General features: G+C 56.5%; 1 protein-coding gene across 1 annotated transcript; it reads left to right on the top strand.

Annotated features, from left to right (window-relative positions):
- Positions 1-4,241: 4,241 nt before the first annotated feature.
- LOC128774616 (tubulin polymerization-promoting protein-like) lies at positions 4,242-18,073 on the top strand. Its single transcript, XM_053893680.1, has 3 exons — positions 4,242-4,450; positions 16,822-16,975; positions 17,145-18,073. Exons 1-3 carry the CDS (start codon positions 4,242-4,244, stop codon positions 17,337-17,339), a joined length of 558 nt encoding a protein of 185 aa, XP_053749655.1. The 3' UTR covers positions 17,340-18,073.
- The last annotated feature ends 8,115 nt before the right edge of the window (positions 18,074-26,188 follow it).

The following is a 26,188-nucleotide window of genomic DNA, read 5'->3' as shown; positions in this document are numbered from 1 at the left end:
GCGTGACAGAAAAGTCACATACCCAGAAGTGCTACACGTAGGAAAAAGTAAAAACACATTTGTAGATGACAGAGAACTGTGCTTACTACCACCAAACACATAGTGCTGTGACTGGAGAAGGCAGAAGGGAGAGAAGTGCGCGAAGCAAACATGGACAGGAGGCACGGGGAACAGGTGTGACATTCACCCTGACCCTCTCGTGCTTCCTGTCAGCTCACCAGGTTTTCACAGAGTAAAGACACAGATTTGGACGACACAAGTAACGAGCCTGATTCACGGGATGGCTGCGGACCCCAGGCTCACTTGTTGGGAGGTGTGTGTTCTCCCGGGGCTCGTGGACCTTTTCTAGAAACGGAGCTTGGGCTGCCCTGCCTCACCTCAGCACCCTTCACCCAGGGACCCTCGGCGTGCCGCCCCCTCTGTTCCTCTGCCCCTTCACACTGTGCCGGTCTTCCGGCTGTTCCTGTCCCTTCCTGCTCACTGCCAGCAGCATTCCCCTTGTGGTCCTTATGGTTGGGGAGCATCCAGCCTCTTGCGTCTGTGGGTTATAGTTTACCTCAAACTTGGAAACATTTGGCCATTATTTTTCTAACACCTTTTCTGCACCCTTGTCCCAAGTATTCTCTCTGCTTTTGGGGGGACCCCAATTAAGCACACAGTAGGCTACCTAAAGCTGTCCCACAGATCACTGACGATCCGGGTTTTCTAATTCTCTTCTTCCTGTTTCACTTTGGGTAGCTTCTGTTGCTACATTTGTTCCGTGCCTAATCTGCCATTGGCCTGTCCAGGGTATTTTCCATGTCACACACTGTAGTTTTTCAGTCCTACTAATTCAGTCTGTGGTGCTGCTGTGACTCCCATGTCTCAACTTAAATTTCAGGCCCTGTGGAATGCAGTTAGCTGTGCTAATACCTCGTATCAGTCCTGGGTCAGTCCCAGATGACTGGTCTTGTCACATGGATCTGATTTTCCTGCTGGTTTGCACCCCTGGTACTGCTACATGGAATCATTATGTTCACCTTTTGGGGTGCTGAGTATTCCTGTATTTTTATGAATATTCTTGAAATTTTTTCCGAGATACAGTTAAAGACTTTGATCTTTGTGTCTTGGTTGGGGCTAATAGTCCCCCACTAAGTTGTCTCCTTCCCCTGTTGCCTCAGTCGGCACTCCACGGATGCTGAGTCTTGAGCTCGGCCTCCACACTTGCTGCACACGCTGGCCAGACCCAGCTGCATTCTCACGGGCTCCTGCGGGGCTCTGGGTCCATCTTTGAGTTCTGTCACCCTGCATGGCGCTTGGAGGCTACTACCCAGGCACTTGCTGGGGACCCTGCCACTCAGGGGTCCTGTGCTTTGCTGCCTTTGCTCCATGTGAGAGAGCACACCTAACTTCTGTCACTCTGCCTCATCTGGACGCGAAAAACTGTAACAATGGGACAGATGGTACGTGCTGCTGCACAAAGGCCCATTTTCCTCTGCAAAAGCAGAAAATGCAATCATGGAAGCAGAGTCTGCCGGACCTTAAAAGGCTCAGCTGCTGTGTCCCCAGGAGGTGGAGAGGCACTGGGATGAACCCAATCCCGGAACTCTCGAGGGGAGCACTGTGTCAGAGCAGAGGGCATGGCTGCGCTAACCAGGAGGTGCGCACGCGGTCCTGTGCATGGAACGCTGCAGAGGAACTCTGGCTTAGATTAACTGGGGGCAGATCTGGACCGTACTAAGGGACAGATTTTGTTACCATGTGGAGGCTTCCTGGGAGGCTGTGGCACCTCTCTGTCCCACGGCTGCCTTCTGACAGGTTTTCATGCACATGTGGGAGCAGCTCCTTGAAGGGCTTGGATCTCAGTGGTGGCAGATTGTTTCTGTTTTCATCACCCGATAACTTGGTGGTGGACCACGTCCTCCCAGAGGGGCAGCCAGAGAGCCACCTTGTTCACACGCCTCCTCTGGTGCACACTCCAGGCCCAGTTTTATGATTGCAAGGATAAATTCATAAGCTAAAAAAGCAAGTTTTGGGCTCCCTGGGTGGCTCAGTCAGTTGAGCATCCAACTGTTAATTTTGGCTCAGGTCATGATGTCACAATTCATGAGATCGAGCCCCGTATCGGGCTCTGCGCTGACGGTGCGGGGCCTGCTTGGGATTCTCTGTCTCCACCCCCCTCTCTCTCTGCCCCTTCCCACCTCTCTCTCTCAAACTAAATAAATTTGCATTTAAAAATAAAGATGAAAAGGCAAGTTTCTGAAGTAAGCATCACACGCACGGGCTGTGGGCGCCAGCCCTGCCCTATGCCTCTGTGTGTCCTCGTGTCAACTACCCAACCTCTCTGAGTCCCAAGAGTTGCCTGGCAGCAGGACTGCAGTCAGGGCTGTGTGTGCTGAGGACCCCAAGGAGGACCCTGAGCTCTGTTCAATACACTGTTGTTGCCATCTTGGGGGTGCTACTAACTTTTACACAAGGGGCCCCAAGTTTGAATTCTGACCAGGCCCCGTATGTATAGCTGGCCCTGACAGTGATGCTGTCTCCACCCTCCAGAAGCAGGGCGCCAGCCAGCCTGAAATGTGGGGGCAGGACCTCCGCGGGCTGTGACTCTGCCCATCTGGCCCTGAGGGTGTCCCCATCTCCCGAGGCCTTGCCTCTCCTTCCCAGGGAAAATGCTCCTTGAACATTTATGCTCCTGAAACCTGGTGCCCACCTCCGTTGGCAGATTACCCTGTGTCTATGTCAGAGCTCTAACAGGTCTTGCAAAATGGATTCAACGGTCACCTTTGGCTGATACGACAGTGGGAACATAGTGTGCAATGTTTTTCTTTCTTCCTCTTGCATCATTAGTAGTGATGTCCAGGAGAAAGCAGTGCTCAGGCCTGAGTGGGATGCAGCGAAGACGCTGTCCAGCTCCGACCTGAACAAACAGAACCCTGAGTCTCAACGAACAGACCTCTAGACGGTCGCCCATCTTCTACCAGTTTGTAGCAGAAGTAGAAACTAGAGGGTTGAAAGGAGGCATGTGGAACCCAGGACCTCTGTGGGGCTGGGGTGGGGCTGAGCCCCTAGGGCTGCCTGTCCCTGGCTCCCAAAATGTCAGGAAAAGCACGTCCTCCCCACCGTGGCCTAGTGGTCTGCGGCAGAGCCTGCACCATAGCCCCCTCTCTGGTTCGTGAGCTGCCTGTGCAGGCTCTGAGCAGGCTGGAATCTCTGAGGTGAGCCCCAAAGCTGCATCCCACCTGCAGAGTCTGGCACTTGTGATTCATGGGGCTCTGAGAGCAGGGCAGAGTCTAGAGGGGGTGTATGTGTGTGTGTGTGGGGGGGGGGGTGTCTCTGCAGCTGGGAGAGTTAAGGACAGAGCCTGGGTGGGGGCGGGGGTCTGGTGCCAGATGGACCAAGGACAGAGACTGGGTGGGCATGTGGGTGGGGGTTCTGTAGCCAGGAGGGGAGGGCAGAACCTGGGATAGTGGTTCCTTGGCGAGGTCCAAGGGAGCCACAGCAATGAAACTGGAAGAAGGGTCACACCCCGCCCCCCCGACCGGCCTTCTCTTCTGGAGGGTGTCCTGCAGGACAGACAGGGAGACCCTTACCCCAAGCCCCAGCACTGAGCAAGTGGGGCCAGCCTGGAGGGGAAGGGCAGCAGGCCTCAGCCAGAAAAGAGGAGACATTGGAAGATTTCCGGATCTGCGTGCGCAGGTAGGCAGGACGGGCCCACCTCGAGCGCAGGAAGAAAAGGGTCTCCTGGCTGCGCTGGGAATGCAACCGCTGCTTGTCCCTGGGAGGGCGGCCCTGGCTGCACCGGGGCCCAGCATGGCCTGACCGCACCCAGGCGCGGCTGCACGTTCCGGCTGCTCCCAATCTCCGGGACGAGGCCCATTCCCCGCCGGCCCTCCCTGCGCCCCCTGCGTGAGGTCCCAGCCCGCACCCCCGACCCCGACCCCACTCCACATTGGGCCACCTCGTTGGCCCGAGTCTCCGCGGAGAGGCCAGCGCCCCGCCGTCCCCCCGCCCCTCGCCGGAGGCCCGTCCGCTCCCGTGCTGTCTGCCGTGGGGATGCGGGCGAGCCTCCCGAGGTCCCGGAGGGCCAGGTGCGGCCGCCCCTAGCCCACCGCCCCGGGCTCGCCTCCTTTGCGGGGTTCCCACGCCCCTGCGCCGCGCCGGCCTTGTAAGGCAGACCGCGCTGCCACATACCTCCGTGCACCCCGCGCGTTCCCCGGGCCAGGAGGGGCCGGGAGTGTGGCAGGGCCGGGGACGGGCCAATGAGCGTGCGGGGCGGGCCGGGCCGGGGGCGGGACAATGAGCGCGTGGGGCGTGGCGGGCCAATGAGCGCGCGGTGCGTGGCGGGCCATCGGGGCGCGCGGTGCAGGGCTGGCGAGCCCGGGGCGGCGGGGGTGCGGGAGCTCGCCGAACACCCGGTCGCCCGCGGCCGAGTCGCGGAGGCGCTCGCTGCAGTGGCCGCATCTCCGAGGTAAGCGTCCGCAGAGCTAGGTCCCGGGCGCTGGACGCAGGACCACCCACTCCGCCCGGGCCCGCCCCGCCTGCCACCTGCGCCCTCCACGCCCCCTCCTGGCTGCGGCCCCCTGCGTCCCTGCGCCCCCATCCCAAGCCCTGGGCTGCCTGGCGGTCGGTGCTGCGCGCTGAGGCCCCCGGGGGCTGCGTCGGGGGCGTGGGTCCGGGGGCGCGAGGGGCGCGGGCGGGGGCGACCGCGCCGCAAGGGACAGGTGGTTGGTGCGTGGGCCCCGGATGAGGCGCTGAGGCCTGTCTGGGCGGCAGCGCTTCACGCGACGAAGCCACGCCCCGCCCCCCCCCCCCCCCCCCTCCGGGCAGCCCCTTTCCCCGCCGCCGCAGCCGCCGCTGCTGCCTCCCCACGTCCCGCTACGGGGACGCCCGGGCCTGAGGTGGTCGCCGCCGGCAAGACCGAAGGGAATTAGGACTTAGAGGGTGTGTGATGAAGCCAGTGCCCTGCAGCCCCAATTCCGGGAGACCCGGGGCCACGCAGAGAGCTCAGAGTGAGCGTGGTCCCTTGACAAAGACCGCGCCGCCCCCTCGGGGTCCTAGGCCCCTCTCTGGTCATATTTGCTTCACCATTATCATGCCAGGTGACAGTGTCTGCCGCTCACTGTGCGACTCCAGCAGCCTCCACGGGGGGTGACACATTCACTTATCGCCTGTGAGCACAGAACCTGGCAGTCAGGATGAAGAGATCCGCTGCCAGTAGGTTTGCTCACACACCTCTGGGGAGCAGTGCCCCACCTGTGCAGCAGGACCAGAGAAACCCCTTTATTCTGCGGTTTCAGTTACACAAATGCAGCCTCGAAATGAGCTGGGGAGAAAATCCATTCCTGCCACTCTGCTCATGACTATTTCGACAGGCGTTTGGTGTCTCTGAAGATGAGACACCGTTTAGGGTAAGCTGACAGTGTGGCCATCTATCTGCGTATTTAGTGGTTAATTTACCTGGCATTTTTTGGATACCGGCAGGGTCTCGGCAGGGTCTCGGGGACGCTGGATAAAGGACCCAGCTCCCATGTCCCACTCTGCAGGCCTGTCCTGACTCCCCATGGCCAGCCTCTCAGGGAGGACCCAATGGAGGTGGGGGAGAGGGGGGGGGCGGGGGGAGCTCTGCACAATCCAGGGCAGCCCCGCACTCCTAGGAGGTGATTGGTAAAGGCCAATCTGGATCCTGAGTGCCCTGGGACCACAGAGGCTTGGAGTGATGGGGAGAGAGCTTGGAACAAGCAGGAAATGGGGGTGGGGCAGCGAAACAGCGGCTTGACTGATGCCTTAATTAAGCTGGATTCTGTGACCCTGTCTCTGGTACCAGCCACTCTTCCCATCACATGGTCCAAATCACAGGGCTCCTCGAGGGTTCTGGGGGGAGGGGTGCTGGTGAATTTGTCTGCAAATTGCCTGCGGTAGGAGGGTATGTGCATTCTCCTGGCGGAAGGGTCTGCCGCTTTCCTGATTTCCAGAGGGTTCCATGAGTCAGAAAGGTACCATAACTTAAGTGCTACATTAGAAAATCCCTCTCCGTGAGTACAGAAGGATGAAGTGATGGAGATCATGGGAAGTTCTCTTGGCTGTATTCTTATCTCCCTGGTGCTGTTTGGCTCCTCTTCCCGAATCCTTTGAAGTCTCAGTAAATAACTGTTGTAAAAGTGTATACAAGGTTATAAATACTCATGGTGGAAAATGTGTAAATCACAGGAGAATTTAAAGAAAATTAAATCACTCATCACTGCTTGAGGATGCAGAGAAGGCTTTTAGCAGCCAGACGGTCCTCAGGGCCGCAGAGTGCTCCAGGCAGGAGAGACTGAGAATGAAAAGCTTCCTCTGGGAGAGGCTGCGCTGCCTGGAAGCCAGGCCTATTTATAGCTGGTGATGTTGCTGGTGAGGCAGGAGGAGCATGTCTGGGGATCTTGGGACCACAAGGCAAGGGCCCTGCTGCACCTTGAAGTGTCAGGTCCTCTCTGGGCTCAGCGTGGCTCCAGCTGGAGGGCGGTGGGGGCGGGGCGGTGTGCCCCTGAGCCCACAGACCCTGGACCTGGCAGACACTTGCCTGTGTGTAAGCAGCAGCCTTACCTCAAGGGGGTGGGGGGATGGAGCGCACCTGCACCTGGGGCTCAGACGTGGTCTCCAGCCTTTCTGGGTGAGGACAGAGCCCTGGTGTCTGCCCTCAGCAGTGCGTCTTCAGGGGGACCCTTTGCAGCAGCGGAGAGTGCGGGGTGCGGGGTTGGCCCTGCTGGGGCCTCGGGTGAGGGTGCGGCCCTGTGTGAGCCCCAGGAGCGGCCTGTGGGGGGGGGGGGCTGCTCCTCCCTCCTCCCCACCTCTCATCTGATGTGGGGTGTCAGTCTGCTTCCAAGCTCCTTATTCCCTGGAACTGTGCAATAGCACAGGACGGCCGTCAGCCGGGAGGTGTAATTTAGCATTCAAACACAGGACCTTCTTGGTGAAGAGTCTAAAGTCTTGCATAGAGTGTAAGGCAGTGACAGTTTTCTGCCTTCCCAGCCTTCGCCCCCAGCCCTCGCTTCTCTCAGCAGGGGGACCTGCCAGCCGGTCCTGGGAGGAGCACGTTCACACCGACTTTTTCTTGTTTTTAATTAGGTTTGTGGTGAGGAATGATGGATTCTTACCTTTGCTCAAGCCTAGATGTTAAAACCACCTGGAGCCTTTTCCACTCCTCCTGCTGCCTCTGTGGTGGGGCGCACCCATGTGTCCCCAGCGTATGTCCCTGTGTGTCCCCACGTGTCCCTGCATGTCTCCAGCATGTCCCCAGGGTGCCTGTGTCTCTGGTTCTCTTGGCATAAGTGCAGTGCCCCCGCGTGGGCTCCGTGTGACCTCCGGCCCTGAGCCACGTTTCCCCAGATCTCTCCCTGTCACACCTGTGTGACTGCATGTCTGCTGAGCACCTGCCAGGTGGGAAGCCCCACTGCACTGGGGACAATACCCAGCAGCCGGTGCCCCCGGGTCACCTCGTGCAGTCCCCACATGCCCCGCTGTCTCACCTGCACAGGGGGGGGGGGGGGGGGGAGGGGGCGCCAGGTGGGCAGGGTGTGGGGCGTGCAGTGCAGGTGTGGGTCTGGGCCCAGAACCGACGTTAAGTCAGGTTAAGTCAGGTGCTCCTCGAGTGTGCCTGCGGCGCTGCGTCACAAGCTGTCTGTAGAAAGCCCACCCACACCCTCCTTCTCCATCCAGGTGTACGCACTTCGTGCACTCACTGACCCTTGACCCCGCTCCCGTCATTTAATACCGTAGGACAGACTGTCCCCAAACCAGGGCTTTAAGACAGTGACCCCATTTGCTTTTGCTCATGACTCTGCCACCCAGCAGGGCTTGGCACGGACAGTGGTCCCCACCCCCTGACCTCGGCTAGGGGTTTGCTGGCCAGACAGGACCACCCGAGGCTGCCCTGCTTAGTTGAGTCTGGGTTGAGTGGCTGGCACGAGGCTCCCCTGTCTCTGTGTGGGGTCTCTCCAGAACGTTTGCCTGTCCCCTGAGGGAACAGGGGAGCCTGGTTCTTTGTCATTTGGCTGTGTCCCATGGTCCGGCCAGCTGGAAGGGCCCCTGGCTTGAGGGGCAGGAGCTGGTGGGTGGGAGACGCTCTAGGGTGGCCCCCTTCTCGGTGCTTCGGAGGACCAGTTGTGGCAGCCCCTGGGGCCCCTGGCCCTGTGCCCCTCGGCCTTTGACGGCCCCTGGCCTGCTCCCTCAGGACTCGCTGCACCCTTTCCCTGGCAGCAGGTCGCATGTCTGTGGGTGGACGGCCCCCTCGGCCGCGCGGCCCGCTGCGCCCTGGTTCTGATTCCTGCTGCTTGGTCAGTTGTCCCCCGCGTCCTCGGGGTCTGAGGCTCCATTCTCCTGACACCCTGCAGGCCCTGCCCCACTGGGCCTTCCACCCTGGCAGGGGCCCCTGCCTGCTTCTCTGGACTTGCTGCCTTTTTCTCATTGAGTTGTAGGGTCCTTTGCGGGTTCTGGAGACAAGCCCATATTTGTATCTTCTCCTACCCCATGGCTTCCCTTTTCTCTCCATCGGTGATATTTTTTGATGAACAGAAGTTCTTGATTTCAGCCTGGTGCCATCCTAGAATTGTTTCCTTTAAGGGCAGTGATTTTTGAGGCTTGTGCAGTGGATCTTTCTCTATCCCCAGGACGTCAGATACCCTCAGCCCTCACCTTGGTGTGGATTTTGCCTTTCCTACTTCAGTCCTCGGAGCGCCTGAAGGGTGGTGTCGATGCCCCGTCTCCCCTGCGTCTGCCATTTACTGAAAATATGCTCCTCCCTTTTTTCTGCAGGGCCACCTTTTCTGCAGGTCACACACGTGTGCACATGTGTTTGGGCTCTGGCGTCCCTCCCATTGTTGATTCTGTCCCATTAGTGCTGTCTTTGCTTCCAGACCTTTCTCTTGAGTCTCCATGCCCGTGGAGCAAATCTTGTCCTTTTAAAATCACTGTGTATTCACAGCCCTTCTCCCAGCTCAGTGCATCTGGATACTAGACACAAAAGTTGTCGGAGTTTTTATCCAGATTAAGTTAAGGCTGGTTAAATTTAGGGACAGCTGACATCTTTCTGTATGTAGATTCCAACCCATGTTCATAACGTCATCATTTAGGCCTTTCGTTTCCTTCAGTGGCCGAGTTTTCTGTGTTGACTGTGTGTCCTCTGTGAGCGGTGTTCCTAGGAACTTGTATTTCTTCATATTTTAAATGTTGCATTTCTAAATGCTTTTTACTGTGCATCTTTGCTGTTATGCAGAAATGAAATGGCCTTTTGTGTGTTGACCACGTATCCAGAAACACCACTAGACTCACTTATTGATGCTAATAATCGTCCTGGGATCCCTTTGGGTTTGGTGTGTGCACAACCCTAGAAACTGCAGATGATGAGTTTTTTTCCCTAACAATTTTTATATCTTCATTTCCTTTTCTTGCCTTACTGTACTGACATGGGGAATACAGTACTTGCCCAACTTAAAAACAAACGCTTTCAATATTTCAAGTGTGGCAGCATTTTTCAGTTTTTTTCAAGTGGCCCTTTTTCTCAGATTAAGGAGTTTCCTCTTTTTTTGATTTACTAAGAATTCGCATGATGCATAGATGCTGACTTCTGTCAGATGCTCTCCCTGCGTTTATGACGGTGGCATTAGTATGACAGGATTCTGTTGGTTAATGTTTTGTTTAGGATTGTGAAGGACAGTTTTTGTATCCATGGGCAGCTCCTCAGGTCTGCCTGCGGTGTGGAGTGACTCTGGCTCCCACCGAGGCTGGGACCTGGCTGCCTTGCCCCTGTAGCAGGGCTGTGTAGGACCCGCCCCCACCCCCACACTTGTCATTGGGTTCAGGGCCGCCAGGCAAATCAGACCTCGCCTTGATACCTTCAGCTTGATGACACCTGCAAAGACCCTTTCTCCAAACAAGGTCACATTCACAGTTCTGGGGGTTAGGATGTGGCCGTTCCTTTCTCGGGGCCACCTTTCAGCCCACTCCACTTGCCCTCAGGCTGCCTGCAGGCGCTGACAGAGACCCCTGGCCGTGCACTTGTGGGGCCAGGCGCTGGGTGACTGAGCGGCTAGAAGTTTCCACCTGTGTCCTCATCCAGCCCGTAGGGCACCACCTGCCCGGGGACATCTGTCCGGGAGCCTCAAGTCTCCCTCCGGTTCAGCCCACCAAGACCAGAGTGTAAAGTGTGGGAAACGCGGCACCCGCACCCTCAGGGCTTCAGTGTTTTCTGTGTCATGGCTGGGACTTGTGGGCAGAGCATCTTAGGACAGGTCTTAGAGAACCTGTGGCCCAGACGGTGAGCCACGGGCTAGTGTGGGCCTGGGCAGCCATCTCAGAGCCAGGGGGCCCCAGAGGGCTCAGGTGGGCTGAACCCCCTTCTCCTCTGTCCCTGCTGGTAACCCGGGGCCACCCTCCCATGCCACTCTGCTCTCCTTGGTTCTGAGGCCCTCTTTCGTGATTGGGGGTGTGCCGTGGTGCCCCTCATGCTGTGGTGTCCTCATGCCGAGGGTTCTTGCACAGAAATGAGGTCTCGGTCTGGACCCTGGGCCCCGGCGTCCCATCGGTGGGCCCAGCGACCATCCCAAGGGCTTCAGCACCTAGAGCTTTTGCTGGCCTGGGCCCAGGTGTCAAGATCCGGGAGAGGTGGGAGTGAACAGCAGGGACACTGAGCAGGGGCTCAGGGAGAGCCAGAGTGGCTTCCAGAAGCTTCCCTCTGATGCGCCTGCCCCCAGGAGCCCTATCCCCCTACAGGGCCTGTGGTGTCCCTCAGGGGCCCAGAGCCTGGTTCTCAATCCCACTTGCAACACAGTGTGTCCCGTGCAGACTCCACTGCACCCAGAGGGGCTGGCGCTGTGCCTTTAGCGGAAGAGGTTAAGGCAAGAGCCCAGAACAAGATCCTGCCTTTCGTGGGCGGGTACTTCTGGGAGCCGAGGGGCTTGGCGGGGTGAGCAGCCCCCACACAGGCCTGCGCAAATAGGGAATTCTCCCTGCACGCAAATAGGGAATTCTCCAGGGAACGCTATAGGTTCCAAGGCTTCAGGACACTCCAGCCCTGTTATTTAGCAAAGAATATCTGCCTCTTCTGGGTTTGTGGCCGCAGGGTGTCCCCGTGGAGGACACTGGCTCCCCCTGTTTCAGGGGCCTAGACTCACACCGCACCCCAGCAGCACGGGGAGGCCAGTGCAGGACACCTGGGTACCAGCTTGGCAGGACCTGGCTCCTTCAAGGACACCAACATGGAGTTTCAGGAGTCAGGACAGAGCCTGGGAAGTGTGCTGGGGGACTTGGGGTCACACTGGTGGGCTCTCCCCCCTCTCAGAGCGGGGGCCCAGGGGCAGGTGGGCAGGAGGAGGGGCTGGCATTTCTCAGAGAGGGTCTCTGGGAGGCTGCTCACCTCCAGGCCAGAGGTTCCCAGGGAGATGGGGCCAGAGGAGGGGCTCATGCAGCCCCCAGGAAGAATGACAGAAGCCAGCAGCATGTGGAGGACTGGGGGATGGGGGTCTGGGTGAGCTCTGGCTTCCCTGTGGCCTGTCCAGATTCCCAGACACATGTGTCCTGCCGGCCCCCACCTTACCCCACTCTGCACACCATCCCTGGTCTCCGATTCTAGTGTAAGTGCAGCTCTTCCACAGAGCCTGCGCACAGACACCTGGTCCTGCTCACAGACACACCTGGCTCTGTTCACAGACACACCTGGTCATGCTCACAGACACACCTGCTTCTGTTGCAGGAACATCACTAACAGGGAATTCCAGTGTTCCTGGTCAGGAATTCTGTGTGCTGATGTCCATGTGGCAGCTGACGGTGGTCTGTCGGGGTCTGTCCTGTGTCACCTTTTCTGTAAGTTTTGCTTTAGGCAGTCGAGGCTTAAGGAGGTTGTTTAAAAAAATTTCTTGCAGCTCCACACCGGGTCTCGACTGAACGCTATTGCTACCAAGACAAAGCCTTCTGGCACCCTCTCCGCCCCGAGGGGCAGACCTCGGTGGGTCTGAAATACTAATTAATCCAGACTCTGTGTGCTATCCTGCACAAATAGCACCCTGACAGCCCCATGTGGGGAGCCTGGACAACAGCGTCCCCTCAGTTAGGCCTGTGTGCTCGCGTGGGGTGCAGGTGGAGGGCCCGGCCGAGGGGGGCAGAGGGCGGCCTCCTGGCCCATGCATGTGCCTATTTTGGGGTTGCTGTGTGTTCAGAGTGAGGGGCCATGTTTGCTGCAACATGATGCTGGTGTCTGGGTCTCAGGTTAGGAAGAAGCACCTTGGTGGGGCTCCCTGGGACCTGTTGGCCACTGACCGGTTCCATTCTTGCCACACACCCTGTGGCCCCAGCCAGGACGTGGCCACGGCCCGGACATGGTGGGATTTGTCCGAGGCAGGAAGCGGGAATAACAGAGCTAAGCCTTCTCCACAGAACACAGTCCAGATGCTGCCCGCCGCCGGTCCAGCACGATTGTGGGGCAGGGGCATCCACGGGAGGTCTGGTTGAGGTTGGCAGGGCCCCGTGCGTGCGGACACATCCCAGAGACACCAGGGACAGGGGCTCCCCTGTGCTGGGTCTGCCCAGGGCCCACACTCTCCAGGCAGGGGGCAAGTGAGCGTGGGCATTTGGGGTCAGCGGCGGGGTCAGGATGGCCATGTGGCTGAGGCCTTCTCTGTGGGGGCCCTCTCCTGGCCTGAGGCCATGTAGGGCCTCCACGATGGGCAGCCTGGTGTGTCTGGAATTGGGGAGTTGCTGACACTTGGTCCCTTGCTGGGTTGATGTGGATGCTGGGTCTTAGCACACCTTTTGTCCTTTTAAGGTGACCTTCCCCAAATGCTCAGAAATGGTTTCAGTGACCTCAGTGGGTCTGTTTCATAGCCCATCCCCTGCCATAGCCACGATGGCAATTAGGGGTGCAGGTTGTGGGTGGGGGTGGTGGCTGGAGCCCCCAGGGACCCCGCCCCTGCCCCTCACAGGGCAAGCCCAGCCCCAGGCACCTGCATGAAGCAAGCACGCCAGGGTGGCTTTTTCCTACTTGGCCGGGAAGAGTCGGGGCCACAGCTGCCCCTTCAGGCAGGTCAGGGCCTCCCCGCGGCCCCTACAGCCCCACAGCATCATGGCTGTGCCCAGGCCCTGATAGGCGGGTGGATCAGCAGCAATGGGGAGCCCTGGGTAGGAGCAGGGCGGCCACTGTCTGCCAGGAAGGTCTGGCTTCAATTGGTCCTCCTTTTTCTGTTGTTTATTTTTTTTAAGAGAGAGGGCAAGAGCAAGCGAACGCAGGGGAGGGGCAGAGAGAGAGGACAGAGGGTCGGTAGCAGGCTCCGAGCTGTCAGCACAGACCCAAAGCCGGGCTTCGGGTACCGTTGAGACCATGACCTGAGCTAAAGTCAGACACTTGATGGACAGAGCCCCCCAGGCGTCCCACCGGCGGTCCTCCTTGGGCACAGCGTGCAGTTGGAGCTGCTGGTCTGGCCTGGGAACTGCCCCAGGTCAGGCATGATGTGAGGGCATCGCCGCTACATCACAGCCACAATGACAGCTCCCCCAGGAGCCCCCCACTCCTGCCAGCCCAAAGGAATTCCCCACAGGCCCCTCCTTCTCACTGAGCCTCATCAGGGCCTTAAGTGGCCCCTTGACACCCCACTTCCTGCCTGCACGGGCATCCTGGCCAGCCAGGCTGCCCTCTGGACAGGTCACCCAGGCCCCTGGCTTTGCTGCGGAGTGGGGCATGGGGGGCCAGTAGCTTCCTCCCACATGAATGCCAAGTTCTCCGTGATGACCCAGCATGCTGCCTGCCACCTCTTGGAGAGGTGTCCCTGGGAGTGCCATCGGTCTTGAATCATGGAGGTGCTGGCACATTTTGGCCTGAAGCCCGGGAGCTTTCCTGCTGTTGGCCCTGGAGGGACATACGCCTGTCTCTGGAGGGCTGCCCGGGCCCCCGCCAGCCCCAGTGTCCCCAGGTGACCTTTGGCACTGGCAGGGTTTAGCCCCCTGCCCACCCTGAGTTGGGTCTGGAGGCCTGGGGGACACAAGGCTTGGGAAGCAAAGTGAAACCCCAGCTCACGGGGCCTTGTGTGTGATCAGTGACCCCATTACTGCTGGGCGGGCCTGCAGGCAGGGCACTGGCCAGCCAGGCCTGGAGCTGGGAGAGGGGGTTTCAGTGTGGGGACACCCTCCAGTTCTGTGGACTCTGGAGAACAGGCTCACTCTGTGTCCAGAGAGCAGTGTAATGTGATCAGTGTCTCTGGGGAAGAGACGGGCATTGTCATTCTAGAACTCACTGTGCATTGCTCTCAGCAGCAGGGTGCCGGGTCCCCTGGGGAGAACTCCCTGATGGGCAATCACGCTGGGGACACTTGGGGACACCTGGCCCAGCCAGGTGGAGTGGGAGAGTCGGCCTTAGGCTCGTGTCCACCAGCTCTGAATGTGGCCCTCTGATGGGAGCCCCCGTCAGCCTTTCCCCCCACCCCCAGCTCAAGTGACTCCCACTGGTGGCGCCTGGTGCCGCGGTGCCCAGAGAGGGCTGCGTGCTCCGGCGGCCAGTCTCGGGGCTGGCCGTCAGGCCTGGTATCCACATGCCACCCGGGCAGGGCGTGAATAGGAGACAGGAGTGCCTTTGACGGCCCAGGACAAACAAACAGGGCCTTGGCCAGGCAGCAGGGCAGGGATCTCCATGTGGGGCGGCTGCTGTGAGAACCTTGCTGCCGAGGAACGTTTCCCCAGAGGCTGGGTGGGGGGGTCGAGGCCAACTGCTGCGGGGGCAGAGCCCACTGCCCACCACTGGGTCTGAGGAAGCCCTGCACCCACCAGGTCACCAGCCCCTGCTGTGCGGTCGTGGTCGGGACCAGCACCCGAGGACAGAAGGGGCATTTGTGTTCTGAGTGCAGGCCCCGTGGGGGCTCAGGCTTCCCAGCCCCGATCCCCGACTGTGGGCTGTGTCCCGTGTCTTCCGATGGGCACGTCAAGTGCCTCTGAGTCCCTGCGTGTGGTGTCCATCTGTTCACTGCTGAAGGACACCTGACTACATGGTTTACGTGGGACTATGGTGCGTCTGTCCTGTGTCGAGCCCAGACTTGGGGGCTCAGAGCCGTAACTGCCAAACTGCCTCCCCCGGTGGACGCCACGTCGGAGTGCCCAGCTGACCACATCCTCCCGGTGTGGCCATTTCACTGGCTTCAGCCACGCTGGCCGTCCAGTCTGGTAGGACTCGCCATGTGGGGTGGTGCTTTGTGTGCTCTGCGCGGGCCACCCAGGGGTCTTCCTGGACAGTGTCTGGTTCGGGTATTTTGCCCTGTTTTCTATGCGGGATTCTCCCTGTTGTTAAGTTTGAAAAGCTTTCTCTTTCAGGTGTCTGTTTGCCCGTATTTTCTCCCCATCTGTGGCTCATTTTGTATTCCTCAAAACAGCATCTTTTCAAGGGCGTGGTGTTTTAAATTTCGGTGCATTCCAATTCCTTGTCTCTTTTATGGACTTTTTTGGTGTTGTTTCTAAGAAATCTTTGCTTCACCCAAGATCACAAAGTTTTTCTCTTAGGTATTCTTCCAGAAGTTTATAGTTCTAGGTTTTGTGCTGAACTTAGGACGATGGCCCATTTTGAGTGAGTCTCTGTAGGCACTTCGAGGCACAGTGCAGGGCTGGGTCCCCGCTGTACCAGCATCAGCTGTTTAGAGACGGCCCTTTCTCTGCTGGGCTGCCTTTCTTTGCTCTTCCGTGGAAACCCTCGTGTGGGTCTGTCCCTGTGCCTTCGTGGTTATTGTGGCTGTTCTGGGCCATCTGCTCGTGGACATCTGCAGGGCCGTCCCACTCAGGCCTCTGCACCCACAGGGTGTCCCTGAGTGGCAGGGAGCCGCCCCCACAGGACCTCTTGTTCTAAAACCCTGACAACTCACTCCATGGATTAGCAGGAGAGATCCAGTCAAAGTGGTAAAAATGGTTTTTTAGTAAAAATTATAAAAAGTGCACAGTTTAGAATCTTCCTGAAATTTTGTGAGTGGCCTGCAGCAAGGAGTGAATAGGGCTGCATCTGCCCCTAGCCACCTTGTGCCCCTTAGGCAGGTGGCTTTCAGGTGGGGGCAGTGGGGGTCCTGGGAGGAGGGACAGGCCCTGGGACCACTTTGCCGGGCGTATTGGTGAGGCCGCCGCCCGACCCCGTCCCTGTATGATGACAGGGACATCGGGCCATGGTGGCCCCAGGCAGGACTTGGCCTCTGTGTGGTTCAGATGGGACGAGCTTCTTGACCTGACTTTTTCCCTCCTTCTCTGAGTGGACGCCACACACGCCCCATTTTAGAACCAGACAGCAGCTTTGTTTTAATGTCCAGTTGTTCATAAAGGATATAGTTCCTTTAAGCTTTTTTCCAAGACAATTTATATTTGCTGCCGTTGCCCATGGCGGCCGACTGTTGGGCAAAAACAGTGCACACCAGGGCGGGGGAGGGGCATATTCTGTATTTTAACGTTAGACTTGATTTCTGCTGTGGGAGAGAGGTGGGGGTTCCCCAAGGCCACTGGGCCCCCACCAGGTTCCTGGGTAGGGATCCCCTGATGTCACTGGTCCCTGGGTGGGGGGAGGGTTACCCTGATGTCACTGGGTGCCCAGACAGGGGCAGGGGTCCCCCGATGTCACCAGGTCCCTGGGAGGTAGTCTCCCGATGTCATCAGGTCCCTGGGCAGGGCCAGGGTTTCCCCAATGTCACCTGGTCCCCGAGCAGGGGGTCTCCTGATGCCACCAGGTCCCTGGGAAGGGGTCCCCTGACATCACCTGGTCCCCGGATGTCAGCAGGTTCTGGGGGCACTACTTGGTGGGGCTGTGAGTTATGGAGGGGAGTGGCCCTGGCCTGGGCCCTGAGCGCTCTCCTCCCTCAGAGGGAAATCCTGCTGGACCATCACGTTCGAGCAGTTCAAGGAGGCGTTTGAAGAGCTCTCCAAGAAGAGATTCAAAGACAAGAGCAGCGAGGGGGCCGTCCGTGAGGTGCACAGGCTCATTGAGGGCAAGGCCCCCATCATCTCAGGGGTGATGGTGAGCATGGCTAGCAGGGACTCCCTGGAGGGCAGCAGCCCATGGGGTCTGGGGTGGGACAGGGGACGTGTTACTCCGTGGGGGTGTGCCGACCCAGCTGCCGACAGCCTCACGTGCTCACTTGGCCCCTTGCGCTCACACGGGCGCGCCCCATTCTCTCCCTCTACAGAAGGCCATCTCGTCGCCCACTGTGTCCCAGCTCACGGACACGACCAAGTTCACGGGCTCCCACAAGGAACGCTTCGACCCATCAGGCAAGGGCAAAAGCAAGGTGGGCCGTGTGGACCTGGTGGATGAGTCAGGCTACGTACCGGGCTATAAGCACGCGGGCACCTATGACCAGAAGGTACAGGGTGGCAAGTAGCCAGCCCAGGAGCAGCCCTTCCCGCTGGGGCCCGTGCCACCTCACACTTCATTACATTCCCTTGCTCCCTGGGGAAGAACTCAAGGCTGGGGCCCCGGGGGACCGTGGGGGTGGCAGTCAGGCCTCCCCCTGCTTGCGGCCTGGCGTGCTTCTCTCTGACCCCCAAGTGAGGCCCCGAAATCACTGACCATTTCTAACACACCTGCCGCGTCCAGTGCTGGCCGACAACAAATGGCCTTTTTCAGAGCGTCTCCTGGGACCAGACCACACTAACTACCTGGCTTACAGGCGAAAAGTCCATTTTAAAGGGGCCGGTGGGCCACAAGGGGTGAGTGGGACAGACCCTGTCAGAAGCTGGCCCCCTGCTGACCTGCAAACCCCTCCCTGGAACCTTGAGGGCAGCACAAGCTAACGCACTAACCAGCAGCACCAAGAAGACAGAAGTGAGCTGCTAACAGGACATCATGAAGGTGTGGGGAGGTGGGACAGGTGCTTGCATGTGCACACACACTCACACATACCTACATGTGATGTGTGTGCTTGCACACACACACATGCTCACACACACACACGCACACACGTTGTGGAGCTGGAGGAAGGTGAGCCAGTGGAAGGGGCTCCTCAGTGGACCAGAGGAACACGGTCTGAAGTTGTCAAAATGGAAACCAAGGACAAGACCGTTCACTTTATTGTGTTTTTCTAAGAATAAACTGGAAATGTATTTGTTCCCAGAATGGTTCAGCAAAGACAGAATACCATTTCTGCCCCTTTCTCTCCTGCCGTTTGTGTCTCTAGGCCAGGAGACCCTGCTGGCTAAGGCTTCCCATGCAGTCGCTTTGCTGGCATGATGGTGTCTTCTGTCCAGGGCCCCACTCTGCACTCAGGGCCTTCGGGCTGTGGGTCCCTGTGGCTGCTCCCTGTTCACTGGCACGTGGCACAGATCTCAGTGGTTCAGTCTCTGCATGAGTGTTCCCTAACCTCTCCCAACCCCTGCAAATGCAGAAAACCACACAAGAGAGGCAGGCCCACAAAGGGCCCCGAGGCCAGCAGCATTTGTTGGCATTTGGTTTCTCCATGAGGCTGGACAGGGGAGCCAAGCATTGGGACTCTTATCACAGTGGCTTCATGGGGACATGTCCCCTTGCAGAAGTGCCACCAAGCCTGGCAAGTGACTGGAGGGGCCATGTGGTCCTGGCGCTGGTCTTGGGAAAAGCCCATGGGAGCCTCAGGGAAATGCTTCTTGGAGCCCGTCCACCCTGGCCACTGTTCTGTGTCCGTGGCAGCTGGCTGGTTGGGGGCACTCCCTGGCGCACAGCACAGGCTGTTGAAATAAATACCAGCATCGGGGTGGCACACGCACCCGCCTCCCTGTGCCCAAAGGGCATGCTGGTCATCGCTAGAGCTAGGGATGGTCCCTCGTCTGTGTGGTGGGGCTCGGGGCTCGAGCTCCCATCCAGCATGGCCCCTCTGAAGGGATGTGGTCCTCCCCCTCGCCCCCACGGTGGGGCCTCGCCAGCAGCTTCCTTCCGAGGTTCTGAGACTTCCCAGTGCAGGGAAAAATCTGAGATGGTTGCAGGCCTTGAGTCACCTGTGCTCACTGCAGTCTCTAGTTTCTACCTTGGCGATCCTGAGCTGCCCGGCCAGGCCTCTCCACCCCATGGTGGGGGAAGGTGGGGAAACCAAGGACTGAGTGCTGGAGGAGGGACAAGCAAGCAGGACACAGTATCCCTGGCTGGACTGCGGTGAGGATCTGGAGGCAAGGGGAGGACGTGGGAAATGTTGGAAGGCGACTCTGAACATGACAAATGTTTCTCAACAACGAGCAGATCACAAACCAGACCTCCTCCCAGATCCTCTTGGGCACCATGTTGGGGAGCACCGTCTGAGGCGGTGGGGCTCCGCCTCCTGCCATTACCGCCTGGGTCCCCCCTGTCACAGCCATGACACAGCGTGGACACTGGAGTCCAGCAGGACCTTGGCCCCCACAGTGTGCATGCCCCAGTGAGCCGAGGGACGAGGGTCCCCATGCCACAGCCTGTACCGGGAATGCACAACCCCCTTCCACCGGCCCTTCTCAGCCCCTCTCACCCCCAGGAGGCCATCTTCTGTGCCAGAGCGGGGTCTCCAGGCAAAACAGCCTCCCCAGGACAACCCTGGGAGATTGGGGTCTAAGCAAGAGAAACCACACATCTGCCTGCCCACGGGGACCCCTGCTGTCACGCCCTTCCCCAGAGCAGGAGCCCTCTTCTTAGTGGAAGGCACCAGTGCCACAGTCTGGTGGAGCTGAGCTGCTCACTTGTGACCAGTGTTTCCCAATGTGCTCCTGACTGTTCTCACAGCACCTTCCCATGGGGTTTGTGAATGGGTCCCCTTGGCGGTCCACCCCGTCCCACAGCAGGGAGGTCCGGTTGGCCCCACAGGGGCTACAGTCTCCCCTGCCTCCCCTGCCCAACCCCAAAGCCTCTTCAGATGGCACCCGTCCCCAGACAAAGCCTGGACGTTCCCTCAAAAGGAGGGGGAGGTGGCAAAGACTCCATCACGAGTCCTCAGTGCTCTCCATTCCATCAGCTTAAAATAATCTGCTAAACGTGTCCCCGCATGTGTGTGGCCCCCGCACACAGAACATGTGCGCGCGCGCGCACACACACGCACACGCGTGCTCCTCCATCGGCGTCTGAACACTGAGAACACACAGGCAGGGTGTGTGTCTTTGCTGCATGTTATATGCAATGCCAATTATCTTCTACTACCCGTGGTTACCCAGAAATCCAGCGTCTATCTGTGAGCGAGAGACCGCACAGCACGAGGAGACAGGACACGTTCTGCCAGGGAGGGCAGGGCTGACAGCATGCGAGTGTCAGGAGAACTGGAGAAGGGTGCTTAACACTGATCACACCAGAACACTTATTTATTTTTATTTAACGTGATAGGATAGGCAACTAGGTGGCGGTAACAGTCAGCTTTACCAAAGTGAAGTTCAAATCATGTAAGTTTAGGATGTTATCGCAGAAGATATATATTTATACCGGAGTATTTTCACACCTCTAGTGTCCCCAGTCCTACGTTTGCGGCAGATGAAAATCACAGCCGATGCGAGAAGCCGGGGAACAGTGCGCGCAGGCGGCTCGCTGGCACCACTTCCTGTTGGTGTGGCTCTGCATCTGCGTCCCCGTGCTCAGCGCTCAGGACAGGCCACGGGTGTCCCTCTGGCTGCTCGTGGACAGGGCCTGCGGCAGCGGGCTCATGCCCCCACCCCAGACTGCTTCTGTGAATAGTTTTTTGGCGCCCAGCTGTGCCCGTGTGCTCAGTCGGGCATGACGTATGGCCGGTTTTGCGCTATGTCGCCTGGTGGTGGTAGGAGGGGACACCTAAAATTTTCACCATCTGGCCCTTTACGGGAAAAGCATGTGCTGGCCCTGCCCTGGGGACCCAGCCCAGCTCTCTTCATACACAAGTTGGCGGCTCCCCCGTCTTGCAGTCCACGCCACATGGGACACCCTGTGGTCACCTGTTCCATGCAGGCCAGGTTGAAAATTCAGCTGTACTGTGAAGTTACCAATAGGCTAGAATATCCTTAAAACACTGACCGTGAACAGCTCCCCTCCACTGATTGACTACTGAACACTGTGGAACCTGGTGGTTCAGGGTATGGCCTCTGTCCCTGGGCATGTGGAGTGCATGGCCCCAGGTGGGCTGGGCAGTGGCCACCCTGAGCTTCGAGAGGTTTTTTTCTCTCCCTCTAGACTCTTGAAAACCCAAACCAAGCCAAACAGAAAGGAAACCCGCACAACTTAAAAGAAACTTGAAAGGGATCGTATACTACTAGTTTGTACTAAGTTTTTTTCAGGAAAGGGAAATAAATTTATATATATATATATATATATATATATATATATATATATATATATATGCAATATATTTTTACACTGTTTTGTTACCATTAGGGAGTCCTGAGTGTATCACTTTATCAGTGTGATAGTGAAGAGTAGAGTTGACGTCTTGGGTGTTCTGACTCAGAAAGGCACGTCTGCTGGCGTCTCAAAGCCGCACTCAACCAGGGATATGTATGGGATCGGGGTGGCCCTCCTCTCCCTCCCCAGAGCATGAGGCACTGTGTCCCCGGTCAGAGCTGCCGTCAAGGCCTGACCTGCAAACCTGTAGTGAAGCAGCTCGTGTCTGTCTGCATACTGCTTCTCCTGTGTTTGCTGTTAACATTGTGTGTCAAATTGGTAAAGTGATAAATAAAGGTGTTGAAATGTGGATCTGTTGTCCTCAAGGTGCACCACCTACACCAGCAGTCGCACACAGGCACTAACATCTAACATGGACGGGCTGTGGGAGGGGCTGTGGGAGGGATGGGAGCCACAGCTCACAGGGTCTCACGTCACCTCCCCACAGGGAGGAAACTTTTGCTTCCTCATTTAGACAGGGTGACTCCTGGCCTGACCCCAGGCCACCTGCCTCGTAGTCCCAGGCTCGTTCCAATCTTGCCCTGGTGCAGCCCCGGGTGGGGGCCCAGACATAGCAATGATGTCCTCGAGTAAGTACCAACATGAAATCCTCTGTGAAATAGTTTTCAAAACTGAAGATAAAGGCATTCATTCTAAGACTACAACAAGGAAAACTGCACCAGCAGACATTAAAAGTAAGTCTAATTGCAGCAAGAACATGACCACAGACAGAATGTCTGCAGGGAAGTGGCTCAAAAAATGGGCAGTAAGTAACCATACAAAAACCCTGTAAATAAATGATTTCTGTGGGAAAAAAATATTTCACTAAAATACTCGAACACTGGGGCGCCTGGGTGGCCCAGTCAGTTAAGTGTCCGACTCTTTATTTCAGCTCAGGTCATGATCCCACAGTTTGTGAGTTCTAGCCCAGAGTGAGCCTCTGTGCTGGGGGTGGAACCTACTTGGTTGGGATTCTCTCTCTCTCTCTCTCTCTCTCTCTCTCTCTCTCTCTTTCTCTCTGTCATTCTCTCTCAAAAACAAAACAAAACAAAACAAAACAAAAAAATACTAAAGCAAAAACCAAAAACCAAAAAACCCTTAAAAACCATCACATGGAAGCCGAAGGGTGCCCAGGGAGGTACATGCTCATGGCTCCTGTACGCTACCGGGGGAGCAGAAGCCCTGATTAGATGAACACCAGCTGTGATAATATGCCAGAAAGAACGCATAGCTTCCAAAACCAGCAGAGGTGAAAATGGCTACAGTATAGAAGGGGACAATCACAGAAGAAACAGAATACAAAACAAGAAGAAACAAAAGCGTATCGATTATGTCAGGCGATATGGCAAAAGAAAAGAGAGAAAAGCGATAAAGTAAAGGTTTTAGAGCCGAATGCATCAGTAATTTCCATTAAAGATGGAAAGGAACAGAAGCTGTGGTGCAGGAGAGGAAGTGAGAGAGAACGCGGCGCCATGGACCAGCATGAACCACGGCCAGGGAGACGGGGTGGCCCCAGCACTGTGGGGAGGACGCAGGTGCGGACCAAGCCTCGCCGGCCCCGCCAGAGCCCCGCAGCTGGCCCTGGTGTTCTGCCTGCTCTGTCGCCGGCCAGGGCCGCCCCGACGTGTCCTTGGCTTGAAAGCGGAAGTGGAGCTTGAGGTCGGGAGCAACCCGTGGCCATCGCTCACCCACGTCCCTTCCCTTCCCCGAATGGCAAGGACTTGCTTGAAGCAACCACCACCCCGACAGGTCTGCCTTAGGGACACAGCTCCAGATGCTGAGGCCATGGAAATGCCATTAAAAGACAGGCCAAAAACTTGGACAATTAAGCAATACAAGCGAATTTGAGATACAGCCCTTATGAGAACTCAGGAAGAAAGGGACAGCCTGCGCCATCCCAGGGCTTAGGCCGAGTAACTACTGGCAAAGTAGAAAAACCCCCAAACCTAGTGGCTGACACAGTGACATTCCTTTCTTATGCACACGGAGTCCAGCAGAGGTCAAGGAGGGCTCTCTGCCCCCAGGAGAGAAACAGGCCCGCTGGTCAGTGGCACCGCCGGCAAGGCTACGGAGGGGATGGTGGCCACCCTGGTGGCCTGGCAGCTCTTCTCTGTCCCACTCAGAATGAACCACATGGCCCCAAACCCGCTGCGGGGGGCTGGCGAATGGAGGGGTGGACGGTGCTCTGTGAGAAGGGGCTAAGGGAACTAAACCCGTGGCTAGAAGTCTCCCACAAAGAGCATTTCAGGCCCGACTGGCTTCCTCAGCAAGTTCCATCACACACGCAGGGAAGAGAGAGTTACAACCTGTCCTGAATTCTCCTAGAAAGCAGAGAAGGGTGCACAGCTGAACTTCTATCACGGGCATGGCGTGGCGGTGCGAACGCTGAGGATAGCGGCACCTTAAGAGAGGACTGTAGGTGGTGTCACCGCGGGGACAGGACTGGTTCCTGCCGCCGTCCCAGCCAACAACCACACCATGTGGTGCCGCATCAGCGGGGTCCTGGGACCAGACTCTAGCTACCACTTCCTCTTCACGACAGCGGGGGCAGGCACTTATTACCCCTTTCTACAGATGAGGAAATGGAGACCCAGAGAATTCCAATAATTAAATGTCAGACATTAAGTGGGGTACCCAGAATACAAAATCCTAAACAAAATAGTAACCAAATCCAAAAGTATGTTTGCAAAGGAAAACCCATCATTACTAGGCTGTGCTTAACCCAGAAAATTTCGGTTGTTTTACGTTATCAAATTACCGAAATTAACCACATGAACAGAATAAAGGAGAAAAACCACATGGTCATCTTCAATGGCTGCAGAAAAAGTGATAAAATTCACCCATTCACGATAAAAAATGTCTTGGCAAATTAACACTACAAGGAGCTTCTTTAACTTGATAAAGTCTATCTACAGAAACACTATGCATCACACACCCTCTAGAATGAAAACATTAAAACTTTGACAGTAAGTGCTGGAAACATGGACCGACAGAAACTAATACACTTCTAACGGAGCATCAGTGTAACCATTCTAGAAATCATCTGAAATTACCTGCAGCAAAGGCGTTAAGAACATGGTTCAGGAGTTAAGTGAAACATGAACATAATGGGACACAAAGTTAATAAGAAAGAACCAAATGGGATTTTAGAACTAAAAACATACGTAATTTCTGAAATTAAAAATCCATTGTCTACACAGGCCCAACTGCAGAATGGGTGAGGCCTGTGACAAGGCAGCAGAAATGACCCAACGGAGGGCAAGAACAAAAGATGGGAAAAAAGACCCGAAGTCTGGGGACCCGTGGGGATGCTACCAAGTGGTCTGGGTGTAACTGGGGTCCGGGAGGGAGGGTGGGACAGAAGCTGGATCGAATAACCATGTTGAAGAAATGGTGGCAAAACTTTCCCAGATTTGATGAAAATTATAAAGTCACAGGTCTAAGAAGCTCAACAAAACCCAAACAAGAGGAACATAAAGTAATAGCATGGTGAGCATTTCCAACAAGCCTAAAATGGTTGAATGCTAAAATCTTTTCAATAAATAAAAAAAAAAAAAAATGGTATGATGAAAGAAATTGCACTCCCCCACAAAAACCATATTTGCTGTGACATGTTTTCCTGCTAAGTTGCAGAGAAACTGATGCCAAAGGACACAGCCAGGACCAGACAGGAGGGAACCAGGGAGACCACCCGGTTCCTGAGGGAAACGCCCGACCCCCGAACACCAGTGGCAGAGCCCGACGACACACACAGGCACCTGTAGGCCTGCCTGCTCTTCTCCATAAATTAAGTAGGCATTGGTTTAAAAAAGTACTTTGTTTTACCTAGAAGCCAAGTATTTAAATAAGATAAGAAGTTTCCAAACTAAAAATCTAGTATTTTGTCTGTGTGCGCTCTAATTTTCAGAAATGCACTGTAATTGTAAGCAAGAGAGCGCCTGGGGAAATACTTCCACTGTGAGGCAGTGATGTCACAAAATGGTATTTTTAATGTTTCCCCAAAATGTGTTACTTTTATTGAATCTTGGAACGTACCTGTCCCACCTGCGCCTAGCTTGCTTCATGAAAGAATTCAGTGAGAAGATCTCAGTCACAATTTATAAAAAGTCACTTTTTAGAATGTTAGTTTATCTTGCCACACAAAATTATTTAATCACACACAGTGCTCTTACATTAGGGAGAAAAATACTGCATTTTATCTCAAGATATTTCATGGAAAATTAATGATGCTGGTCTCAAAAAACATCAATATGTCTTGTCTCAAAACATGTGAAGGGCTTGGATTAATCCTTTTTTTTTTTTTTTTTTTTTTTTTTTTTTTTTTTTTTTTGCAATCTCAGGAGCAGGAGCAGCGTGGATTCAGAGGGAGCCACCCTGGTTAGCACCTCCCTGCAAATACTACCCCTACATGTCCTTGTTCGCAGACTTGCCTACTGGCAGATCAATCCCATCTTTTCAGGGTGTTTTAGAAAACTGAGCTGTAGGCCCTGAACACGTTTCAAAACTTCAGCTGATTATGAACGGGAGGCACAGCTCTGCCCCACAATCGTACCAGGTAGAAAAGAGCTTCCGCGGTTTACTAGGTGCGTGGAGGCGACCCAGACGCGGCCTAGCAGCCACCGCGCGGAAACAGGCCCAGCATCTTCTTGAGCTCCTTGTAGCTCCAGTGCAGCTGCTCCACCTGGGCCTTGTGTTGCGCGCGTGCCTGGCTCAGTTCCTGCAGGAGGTGTTGTTCCTCCTTGGTGCTGACCAGGGAGCTGGAGGAGGGCTCGGGGGAGCGACTCCTGAGGACCACCTGCCGCCTCCTCTCCAGCAGCATCCTCCCTCACCTGGCCGGGGCCCTCCCCGTCCACACCGTCCCCGCAGCCAACACCCTCCCGTCTCCCACCCGCTCCGGCT

The sequence above is a fragment of the Panthera pardus genome, unplaced genomic scaffold (assembly GCF_024362965.1).
Source record: "Panthera pardus isolate Hobbes unplaced genomic scaffold, ASM2436296v1 HiC_scaffold_345, whole genome shotgun sequence".
In the NCBI taxonomy this organism is placed as follows: Eukaryota; Metazoa; Chordata; class Mammalia; order Carnivora; family Felidae; genus Panthera; species Panthera pardus.
This window is presented reverse-complemented; position numbering and strand designations above follow the sequence as displayed.